Source organism: Oreochromis aureus, linkage group 4 (genome assembly GCF_013358895.1).
Source record: "Oreochromis aureus strain Israel breed Guangdong linkage group 4, ZZ_aureus, whole genome shotgun sequence".
Classification (NCBI taxonomy): Eukaryota; Metazoa; Chordata; class Actinopteri; order Cichliformes; family Cichlidae; genus Oreochromis; species Oreochromis aureus.
Window position 1 is genome coordinate 29,296,272 of NC_052945.1, and position 12,140 is coordinate 29,308,411.

The window sequence follows — 12,140 nt, forward strand, 5'->3', positions numbered from 1 at the left end:
CTGTTTAGTATTGCCTTTACTGTATCACAGCTGCTTCTATTCTTGATTTCATTTTGAAAGACCAACAGAATAAAGACTCTTTAATGTTAGAATGGTAGAATTCACAAAACATAGCTGTGTGTAGTGTAGTGATTTTAACAGACTGTAGTGGTAGACAAAGGAACACACCAAGCTGCTCAGTGGAAACCTATTGAAAAAACACAAAGCTGGGAATGGGAATAACAGAGACTCAGGGTGGAGGCTCAGTACACAGTAGCAGATATTTCCCCAGTCACAGAGTTATGGGGGGAAAAAGAATGGCATTCTTAGATTTTTGTGAGCAGTTTGAAGCCACATGACAGATTGGCAGCCTCTCCGGGGTGTGCTCTGCCTCTTGCTAAAAGCCCCCCAGCAATCCTAGCTGGATAAGTGGTTAGAAAAAAGAAATGGATAGAAGCATTACGGGACTACAAGTGCATTTGATTATGCAACCCTGTGATTAAAATGATGAATAAATAAACCTTGTACCTTGGAGCTCATTACATTTTAAAGGGTTGCCAGTTTTACAGTGACTCCTTAAAGTATTCACAGCACTTCACTTTTCCACATTTTGTCATGTTACAGCCTCATTCCAAAATTGATTCAGTTCATTTTTTACCTCAAAATTCAGCACACAGTACCCCATAATAACAAACTGAAAAATGTTTGCTTGAAATTCTTGCAAATTTATTACAAATATGAAACAAAAATATAACATGCATAACATAACAGCCTTTTTTCTACACTGTGAAGCAGCCTTGGGTGCAATCACAGCCTCAAGTCTTTTTGAGTATGACGCCACAAGCTTGGCACACCTACTTTTGGGCAGTTTCTCCTATTCTTCTTTGCAGAACCTCTTAAGCTCCATCAGATTAGATGAGCATCACCACACAGCCATTTTCAGATCTCTCCAGAGATGTTCAGTCATGTTCGAGTTTGGTCTCTGGCTCAGCCACTCAGAGTGATCTTGAAACCACTCTTTGACGTCTCTGTACTTTGTTGCATTTTCCCTTCAACTATGACCAGTCTCCTAGTTCCTGCTGCCAAAAAACATCCCCACAGCATGATGCTGCCCCCACCATGCTTCACTGTAGTGGTGGTATTGACCAGGTCGTGAGCAGTACCTGGTTTCCTTCAGACATGACGCTTGACATTCAGACCAGAGTTCTTTGTTTCATAAGACCAGATAATTTTGTTTCTCATGGTCTGAGAGTCCTTCAGGTGCCTTTTGGTCAATTCCAGGTGGATTGCCATGTGCCTTTAAATGAGGAGTGGCCACACTGCCATACGGGCCTGACTGGGGAGTGGTGCAGAAATGCTTGTCCTTCTGGAAGGTTCTCATCTCTGCACAGAGCAACACTGGAGCTCAGTCAGAGTTCTTGGTCACATTACAGACTAAGGTCCTTCTACCCCGATTGCTCAGACTGGCTGGGTGTCCAGCTCTAGGAAGAGCCCTGAGCTCTTCCATTTACAGATGATAGAGGCTACTGTGCTTACGCCCTTATACACCAGATCTGTGCCTTAATACATAAAAACAAAAAAACGTGGCTCTCACTAAACAAATGCAAGTGAACTGCTGTGAATACTTTCTGGATGCACTGTAAGGAAAAGTTCAGGGTCATCTGATTGAGCCCCAAATTTATCAAAAATGAAGGCTTTAAGTCTAATCTTAAAACCCAAAAGAGGGTGTCTGTCTCCTGAAACCAAAGTGGGATTTGGTTCCACAGAAGAGGGGCCTGAAAGCTGAAGGCTCTGCCTCCCATTCTGCCTCCCAACAGTCTGAGAGCAAAGTGCTGCGTTAGGAAGTATGATATCCAATTAATCAAGACTTTATATTTAAAGAGAATGATTTTGAATTCAATTCTGGATGAACAGGGAGCAAATGAAAATAAACCAATATGGGAGAAATATGGTCTCTCTTTCTAGTCCTTGTCTTGCTGCAGTGTTTTGGATTAACTCAGGCTTTTTAAGGAACTTATAGAGTGACCTGAAAACTAAGTACAGTAGTCCAGCATAGAAGTGATAAATACAATAACTAGTTTTTCAGCATCAACAAACAGTCCTACATATTTGTTTAACATTGTTACGACTGATGCCATGAGGTGTTGTTTATCATGTTATTCTCATTATATAATTATAGTTCTCACCTGTTTATCTTAGTTAGGGAGATAAATTATTGTAATTTGGTTTATTTACTTTGATGAGGCATGTTTGATAAATATTTCTCATAGTTTCCCTTTGTTTGTTGTTTTGGTATAAAGTCCACCCAAAAGTTACTAGTTGCTAATTACAATAACCTGTTTTATCATAAAGTTCATCCAGATCTTTATGTCTTTAAGACATTCCTGCAGTTTAACCATTTGCTGTGTATCATCTGGCTTCATTGATAGAAAAACCTGCATAGCAATGAAAATGTATCCTATGCCTTCTAATAACACTGCCTAAGGGAAGCGTCTATAATGTAAATATAAACCACCCTTGCACAGGCCAGACCCAGACAGCCACTAACCCTGATGACAGCAGTGACAGTTGCCATACAATAACATGAAATCAAAAGCTGATTAAAACAACCTTTAAGCTTATAATAAAACCCTTTCAGCTTTTTCACGTAGAGTTGAAGTCAGTGAGCTCGAGTGTTATTTCACTGAACAACAGGATCAGGCCAGGAGTCCTGACATTTTTGAGTCCCACAGGTGCAGAGATCTGCTCCACACATTTCTCTGACTCCACATGTGCTGTGTCATCTGAGACAGAGAGAGATTAAACTACAACAAAGTGAGACGAGGATTATCAGTGAAATCCGCACCCAATCCGAACAGGGCAGCAACATTCATTTAGATGAGGAAAAGGAAAAGACAGCTAGGATTTGAGAGGTGGCATTAAGCTCCTCATGGACAGAAGAAAGAATCCTAAAGTCAGCTTAAACTGAACAACTTTTATTTCCTGTCAGACACAAATTATTTTCACACTTTATGAAGTCTTGTATGTTGTCTCTTAATCATTTACAAATATAACAATGCCTCACATTTTTCTCCTTTTATGAAGTTGTCACCATAGTGTACCGAAAATGAAAGCAGAGCAAAAAGATGTAGCCGGTCTCATCCAACCTGAACGTCACTTCCTGTGCAGACATTTGTTTGTTTTAATGTTTATTTGAGCGCTGATCAACAACTCTGACCTCTCGCAAATCATGCAAAGTTATGATCCATTAGTGTTAGATCCTGTAAAGTGCTACAAGTAATCACAGTATACTGTGTCTGACACACCAATTCAACATTTCAAATGCATGACACTTCACAAGCAAAACAGGCATTTATGTTTCGTAGCTTCATAGCGACAGTTTTATCTTTTTAACGCAACTATAACGGCAGCAAATCTGGATCTTGACCTTATTTGGAATTATTTAAAATACAAGTTTTTTCAGTAAACAATCCATAAAGTTGCTTCCTGTTGTGAAAAATTGTTCTTTAGGGTGTAAAAGAATCTCTTCTGAGGTAATTACGCTCTACAACAGTCCAAACCTTGATTGACACGTTCAAAACATGACACATTTTTCCCTAAATAACGCACTCACGTATGCTTTTTACAATCAATTATTTCCATAAGGGATCTGAAGCCTGCTCGTGACTTCTAACGGTTTTGATGCGATATGCATTTCTGACAGCTGTCCTGTTGTTTTGGGAAAATGGAAGAAAGGCATCTGAACTATTTGCCCACAGTGAAGGACTGCAATCCAGTGATGGCTCTGCCCAGGATCAGGGCATGGATGTCATGGGTACCTGGAGGAGGAGATAACACGGGGGTTACTCATGTGGAGGTGGGGGCACAGATGGCTGCTGCTCGGGATTAATGCGCTCTTACAAAACGACTCACTAGTGATGAAGCAATTTAGTTAAAATGGACATTTTTTTTGCATAATCTGCTCAGTCATAACCAAACCTCGTAGCGCACTTAAACACACATATTCAGACTGTCAAACAAGCCCTCACCTTCATAGGTGTTGACGGCCTCCAGGTTCATGACATGGCGGATGATGTGGTACTCGTCGGCTATACCGTTTCCTCCCAGCATGTCTCTGGCCTGCCTGGCGATATCCAGGGCTTTACCGCAGCTGTTCCTTTTCAGCATGGATATCATCTCTGGAGACGCTCTGTTAAGGAAGCACCAGATTTGTTAAGCATTGTTTTTCAGTGAAGTGAGAGTCTTTAGCAGGAAGAGCTAAAGATCATTTCTGTGTTTGTATCTTTTCACTGTGTCCAGTACCTTCATGACTACACTACAAACACCCAAAATGAGACTGAAACTTAGGTAATGAAATATTTATCATTTCGATGACATTCAGGCTTTACACTTTTAGCTTTCAGCCTTTTATTGACCTCATGACACTTCTGAGACGCACTGAGGGATTTTTTTCCCCTCGTTACTAGGGATGGGTACCGGTGTCCGGTGCCATGATGGCACCGGTTCTGACATAAACGGTAGTAACCAGACCGAAAAGCAGCGCACATTTCGGTGCTTTTTTTTTCCTGAGCCAATTCTAGCCAATCATTTTACGTTTCCGAGGATAGTAGGCGGGCCAGGGCGCGACGTTCTTTTAGAGCAGAGCTACAGATTAAAAATGTCCAAGGCGAAGCGGTCAAAAGTCTGGCTGTACTTCACAGCAAAAGATACAAACTCAGCAGCCTGCAACAAGTGCTTTAAGCTGATACTGTGATACTGTCAAAGGACGTAACACCTCAAATGTGATGAAACACCTGGCGACGCATAGCGTTCTTTTTTTTAAAGCCGAGAAATGCGCCGTGTTTGATAGCTTGCTGCGAGACCTCACACCGTGCACATCTACTGCGGGTGTGATGCCTGTTATTGGACCCGGAGTTAGCAACATCCCCCAAAAACCCGAAGAGTAGAGTCCTGGCCCCTAGCCCTGTCAGCGTAGCAGAAATGATGACGGATGATGATGGCAGCAGCAGCCGTTCTCCTCTGCGTGAGTAGCTTCATGTTGTTCGTGTGTAATTAACGTTGAGTAGGCTAACCACGTTATTACATTAATGCATGTAAGATGAACTAGCAAACACCGTCGTAGTTACATGCGGCTGTCTTCTTGTTTGATGGCAGATACTCCCTTCACCCTGGCCAAAAAGGCTAAAATGACCAAAGAAAAAGTGGAAAACAGCTAAACATGAGAGGTTTTTGGACAAAGTTTGTGTTTTTTCCATTGTTTAAGCACTGCTTCCAGCCAAGAGTGAGAACATATATGCCCTATAGCTGCAGAAAAGGCTAACATTGTTATCTTTTTACAAAAAAAAAACAGCTGAACATGAGAGGTTTTTGGACCAATTTTGTGTTCTCCATTCTTTAAGCACCGGTTTGAGCACCGTTTAAGCACCGGCACCGTTTCAAAAGTACCGGTTTGGCACTGGTATCGGATAAAACCTAAACGATACCCATCCCTACTCGTTACCCTGACAGAAAGAGACCACAGTGACTATTTGGTTTGAAGGATGGGAAGAGGTGCTAAGAGTCTGCCGCATCCCATCTAATGCCCTTTAGTTAGAGGATAGAGGTGCTTTTACTTCTTCTCATCAATAAGTCTGCCCAGCTGCAGACAGGACTGCAGGCCGATGGCGATTTCTGTCAGCATGTCAGCCATTTTCTTCTGCATCAGCTGGTTTCTTGCCAATGGTACTCCAAATTGGATTCTGTTGTGGAATAAAAAAACAAAAACAAACATTGTTATTATGAATAATTAATACACTACAATAAAGGAAAGTAAATTAAATAGAGTTTAAAAACATGGATTAAAAAAAAGGTCATTTGTTCGTCTGACCTGTCGAGTGTGTACTGACGAGCTGCATGGAAACAAAACTCTGCAGCACCCAGAGCACCCCATGCGATACCGTAACGGGCGTTATTCAAGCAGCCAAAGGGACCCTACAACAACAAACAGTAGTCATGAGTGATAGAAACTATTCAATTAATAAGTAATAAGTCAGGGATCGAATAAAACAAAGGGATGAAATAACATTTTATAAACATGCTGCTATACCCACCCCCAGGCCGGATGCTTTAGGCAGCAGATTCTCCTCAGGAACCTCCACCTCGTCCATGAGGATCATCCCGGTGGCCGAGGCTCTCAAGGAGAACTTCCCTTCGATCTTTGGTGTCGAGAGGCCCTTCATGCCACGCTCCAAAATAAAGCCGCGGACCTTCCCGTCGTCACATTTGGCCCAGACTACGGCTATATCTGCCACTGGGGAGTTGGTGATCCTGAAAGAGGAAGCAAATGAAACATTATCAAGACACATGAGAACTTTTTTTTTTTTTAATAAAGCACACAGAACACCTATATTTTATAGTTTCAGACTGTAGCTTTGTGGATGGTTCTTACCAAACGAAATCAACCAGTTTTACCTTTTACAAAAAAATGTCATATGTAAATTTATTGTGTTACAAGATGTAAATTGCACACAGCTTTACAGAATTAAATTTTAATTTAACTGCTGAACAAAGATAGAATAGGTATGGCCCTGAAAACAATAAAAATGACCCTAGTAAACTTTAGTATTATACACTACACTGTTACTGTTTTAGCTGTGAAGAGCGCCCCCATGTGTACATCTAATGACACAACACCCTAAGAAGAAAAATTCTTAGAGGTTACAAGAAGTGAAAGAAGATCAAAAACCAAACCCACACACACACACACACACACACACACACACACACACACACACACACACACACACACACACACACACACACACACACACACACACACACACACACACACACACACACACACACACACACACACACACACACACACACACACACACACGCGGTTAAAACCGATTGTACCAAAAGAACAAACAAGTCAAGTCTGTTTATACTTTGCAATTTACAGAGAAAAGATTCAGAATATTATGAATACAATCAACATGTCATATATTTACACTTCTTAAAAAAACATGATAAGGCAAAGATGGACACACAGGCATTAATGGGGTGCATCACTCAAAATAACTGCCAAACGTATTATTAATTCTTCAAGCCCTCCTGTCAAAGAGCCAATCATCTGCTTTCTTGCAGCCAGACCAGCAAACACGTGCACGTGGTTGAGAATCTGCACTACATTTGTTTGGTGTTCTTGTGGGATGAGTCAGAGAGCTTGATCGTGTGAGCCCTGACTGAATAGAACTGAGTAATACTGTAAATTATGCACATGTCAAACAAGTAATGTCGGTTTTGGAAAGTACTTTTAAACCATATTTTGGGTCAAAGTTACCACCAAACAACTTTTCAGTAGTTTGTATACAATTGTACCAGTGATTTCTATGAGTAACCACAAAAATTGCACATTTTTTTCCAGTACTTTAAATATGTGGCGTGGGCTTGTTAACTCAAAATAACTGCCAAACGTATTATTAATATGGCTGTTGAGTGGTTAGATGTGTACTAGGAGGACCGTGACTGCTTACCATGTCTTGGAGCCAGTCAGAGTGTAGGTGCGACTGGATGGATTGTATTTGGCTCTGGTTTCCATGCCTCCAGGGTCACTCCCATGGTTAGGCTCTGTCAGCCCAAAACAACCCAGGATCTCTCCACGAGCTGGGGCAGAGGGGATCACACACTCAGTAACACATACACCTGAGAGCTGATGAAGTCTGCATTGGTGTTTCACAGTTAAACCGGCAACATCAGAATTATTGTTGATAAAGTATTTTTACTGTTTTCCCTTCCTACCCAACTTGGGGAGGTACTTTTGTTTCTGCTCTTCTGTTCCATAGGCATTAATGGGATGCATCACCAGAGATGACTGCACGCTCATGGCTGAACGATAGCCGCTGTCCACTCTCTCTACTTCTCTGGCGATCAAACCATAGGCCACGTAGCTTGTCCCAGCACAGCCATAACCTTAGCATTCAACACAGGAAGAAGAGCAGCAGAGACAGTGCATAAAATGGGAACATATCTGTGTAGATTCTCAGTCATCCAGGTCATGGAAGCTTAAAGAGCTTGGAAAGAAAGCAAAATCCAGTAACTCCCTTTCCAAACTCTTTAGACATACAAAAAATAATGTTAAGTATTATATAAAAAGAGGAAAAAAGTGTAAAAGGCTAAAACGTTTGCTATTGAGACTTCCCAAAAGCAAACATTGCACACAACTTCAGTGTGCACAGGTCCACAGTCCATGCTCTGTCATTAATGTAAAAAAAAAAAGGAAAGAAAAAAAAGCCTGTTTTGCAACTGAAGTACGATGAGAGTTTATAGCTTTTCATTAAAACCAACATCACTGCCCAACATTTGACTGGACTGACCTTTAATAGTTGGACCCAGGACACCCATCTCTCCCATCTCTGACACGATTTCTCTGTGAAACACTTGAGATAAAAATGACAAAACCAGACATGATGTGCAGTTATGTAGCTAACACTTGTGTATTACAACACTAAATGAGCATATGCACTAAATGTTGCATATACATGTGGGCAAATAAAAAGCCCTCTCTCACCTTCGTTTCTGTTCGCCATCAGGATTCGAGGCATGAGTTTCTCTTGACAGTAGGTCCGGAAGGAATCTCTGATCATGATCTCCTCCTCAGTTAGCTGACCCTCCAGGTCCAGGGCATCACGCCAGTCAAACTGGACCTTCGCTATCAGGCATTTAGAGAACAAATTTAATACTTAAAGTCTAAAAAATGTTATTCAGAATTTTTTTTAAAGTGAACACGTACGTGCTTTAGGCTTCTGCTCTGTCTTCTCTGCATCTGTGAAGGAACAACACCAACAAAAAAACCCAACAGAAAAACATTAATACTATGAACTAAGGATCTGTAACTATTTAATATATCCTAATATACGATAAATTATTGTTTTTTTCCCTCTATCAAAACAGCAAATGGAAATGCAAGTGGCATTTTGAGAACACTATCTGAACTGAAGGTATATTTACTTCGGTATCAAACGCAGCTTCAAATTTAAAACCATTGTATTTCTACCTGTGGCTGTCAACTTTAAATGATAAGTCTGGACATCATGCTGATCATAACGACACTGATGGCAGGATGTCACTGTGGGTGATGAAACCACCTATACCTCAGTGGTGGGTTTCACAGTACTAACCGTGTGTGATAGGTGCTGCAGTTCCCTGTGCTCTGGAAGCTGTGATGAGAGCACATCTGTGAGGGTTGACTAAGAGACGACACACAGCCCTTCTCAATGCCATGACGAAAACGGGTCTAGAAAATAAGAAGACCTTTAAGATCCACGCTTCTTTATCACTTAGGCTAGTCAGGCTAACTAGTGCTACATTAGGTAACTTCTGTAGCTAAAAGCTAACAGCGCTAGCTCACTATTAACTTGGGAATTAATGTGCTAATTTCCAAATAGCTGAAATAAAAATGTATTATGTGTTGAGAATAACTGTTAACACCCCAATGACAGCCGTAAGACGAACTTTTACCTGCGTCAAGTGGAACAACTGACCCTCGACCTAGCTCTACTTAGGTTCCCTGGATGACTTTTACAGGACTGGACGTAAACACATTCAGTCTACGTCATCACGCAAAGGCCGTGACAAGTGTGGCATAATGCCGTAACTATACGCCTCTGACTGAACAGTAATCCACTATTCCCACATAGAATCAATCATCTTTCTAATGAAGGTTACACATATAATATCCGAGACCAAACAGGTAACACTACAACCGCTCGGCATTTTTGTGGCCATTTATCATCACTGAACATGACCGACTTTAGATGACGCTTCGGCAGCTGTAGCGCACTCTGATTGGCTCATTAGCGGGGGAGTGGCTGTTTGTGCTCCCGTTTCCCAAAATAAAAGCGTGATCGCTACAAGGAAAGAGCCTTATATATCATGTCAGCACCCTAATTCCAGAAGGTGGACGCAAGATTATAATTTCGTTTTTCGTTCATTATTTTTTTATTCAATTTTATTTAAGTTTTTTTTTTTTTTTTTTTTTTTTTACAAATGTATTTTAAAATAGCGCAGTTTAATAATTGTGTGCTCCCTAATAACATTTCCTTTCAATTCGAATCAGTTTTACTTGAATAATGCCAAATCACAACAGCAGTCACCCTTTATAAGGTAAAGAAACTACAATATTAGCAAGCACTTGGTGACAGCGGGAAAGAAAAACTTTCTTTTAACAGAAAGAAACTTCCAGCAGAACCAGGCAGGGAGGGGCAACCATCTGCCAAAATAGGTTGGAGGTAAGAGGACAACACAGTATTGAGACTGCACAAGTAATAATAAGATACCTTCACTTTAAATGTCTGTTTTGATTTCACGTCACAAGATCTGTTACACCACATATTTAGAATAGAATAGAATAGAATAGAATAGAATAGCCTTTATTGTCATTGTACAGGGTACAACGAAATTGGAGTGCCACTCCCTTGGTGCAAAAATACAATAATAAATATAAATGTAAAATATAAAAGGTACATTAAAACAAACAATAGTAAGTACAATATATACAGGATAGCACAATATATACAGGATAGCAGCATTAATATAATGACAGTATGGATAGCAGCATAATAAATGTATGGTGTAGCTAAGCAGTTTCAATTGTTTTTATGCTTATTTACTATGGTGATGGCTCTGGGAAAGAAGCTATCCCGGAATCTGTTTGTTCTGGTTTTATGTGACCTGTACCGTCGGCCTGATGGTAATAGTTCAAACACTTGATTGCTGGGGTGAGAATGGTCCTTGATGATATTGCCAGCTCTGCTGAGGTACCGAGAGTTTGCAATGACCTCCAGGCTGGGCAGAGAGCAGCCAGTGATCTTCTGGGCTGTGTTGATGACCCTCTGCAGTGCTTTCCTGTCTGCAACTGAGCACCCTGCATACCATGTTGTTATGCCGTACGTTAGGATGCTCTCTATGGTGGCTCTGTAGAATGTCACCAGCAGCCTCTCCTCCAGGTTGTTCCTCCTGAGCACTCTCAGAAAGTGGAGACGCTGCTGGGCCTTTTTACCACCGCCGTGGTATTTGCAGTCCAGGAGAGATCATCAGAGATCTGCACGCCCAGAAACCTCATGGAGTGTACCCTCTCCACACAGCTCCCGTGAATGTACAGTGGGGCCGGGTCTGCTCTGCCCTTCCTGAAGTCGAAGATAAGTTCTTTAGTTTTCGTGGTGTTCAGTTGGAGGTTATTAACTGAACACCACTCAGTCAGTCTGTTGACCTCATCTCTGTAGTCCGACTCATCCCCCCTTGAGATGAGTCCAACCACTGTGGTGTCATCCGCAAACTTTAAGATGGTGTTTGAGAGATGGGTAGGGGAGCAGTCGGATGTGTAGAGTGTAAACAGGAGGGGACTCAGAACACATCCTTGTGGAGACCCGGTGCTGAGTGTGATGGTGCTGGACAGGTGGGGGCCGAGTCTGACAGACTGTGGTCTATTTGTTAGGAAGTCCTTAATCCAGAGGCAGATGGGGGTGGGGAGTCCCAGGTGAGACAGTTTCTGGACCAGGATCTCCGGGATGATGTGATTGAATGCTGAGCTGAAGTCCAGGAAGAGCATTCTCACATAGCTTCTCACATTTACACTTAAATATTGTTCGTTTTATTTGATAGCATCGTAGTTTCTATCAGATTTTTTTAAATCAGTGCCAGTGATGATGCATATTGTCGATGCATATCCATATTCTTTATTGTTTTTATTTATTTATTTATTTATCTTTTTTTTACTCTTCAAATAGCTGTTCAGCACATAGCTTGAAAGCGTTTTATAAATAAAGTTATTATTGTTATTATAATTATTATAGGTTATACAGTATTAGTTTAGATATTTTTTGAATCCATAGTGTCTCAAACAATAAAGAAACCCGACTTATTAAAAAGAAGCAACATAGCCCAATTCAAAAATCTGTCTTAAAACAGCTCTTGTCATTTCTTGTCTCTTCCTATGCCACAGTACATTTGATAATGTTATTGTTTATCATGATATCATGTAAGGGTATTCCCCTTCCACAACGCTTTTGCTTTCCATAGCTAAACTGTATTTAACTCAAAATACTTGAGTGATTTCCCGAAGTAAATTTACACCAGGTTTTTATTTGTGTCATGGATCTTCGTGCATTCTCTGGATCAAG

The 12,140-nt window shown here is 41.0% G+C and overlaps 1 protein-coding gene across 2 annotated transcripts; it reads right to left on the bottom strand.

The window, feature by feature from the left end:
- Positions 1 to 2,938: 2,938 nt before the first annotated feature.
- On the bottom strand, positions 2,939 to 9,637 carry gcdhb (glutaryl-CoA dehydrogenase b). 2 transcript variants are annotated; one of them, XM_031748322.2, is made up of 12 exons: positions 9,481 to 9,637; positions 9,141 to 9,256; positions 8,753 to 8,785; positions 8,531 to 8,671; positions 8,337 to 8,399; positions 7,762 to 7,932; positions 7,497 to 7,626; positions 6,069 to 6,285; positions 5,846 to 5,949; positions 5,592 to 5,717; positions 4,008 to 4,168; positions 3,724 to 3,797 (listed from the first exon to the last, which is right to left on the bottom strand). In XM_031748322.2, exons 2-12 carry the CDS (start codon positions 9,241 to 9,243, stop codon positions 3,724 to 3,726), a joined length of 1,323 nt encoding a protein of 440 aa, XP_031604182.1. In that variant the 5' UTR covers positions 9,244 to 9,256; positions 9,481 to 9,637. The 2 variants fall into 2 exon arrangements, with proteins under 2 accessions (XP_039467449.1, XP_031604182.1); XM_039611515.1 differs by lacking the exon at positions 9,481 to 9,637 and having other exon boundaries at positions 2,939 to 3,797; positions 9,141 to 9,243.
- Positions 9,638 to 12,140: the final 2,503 nt, after the last annotated feature.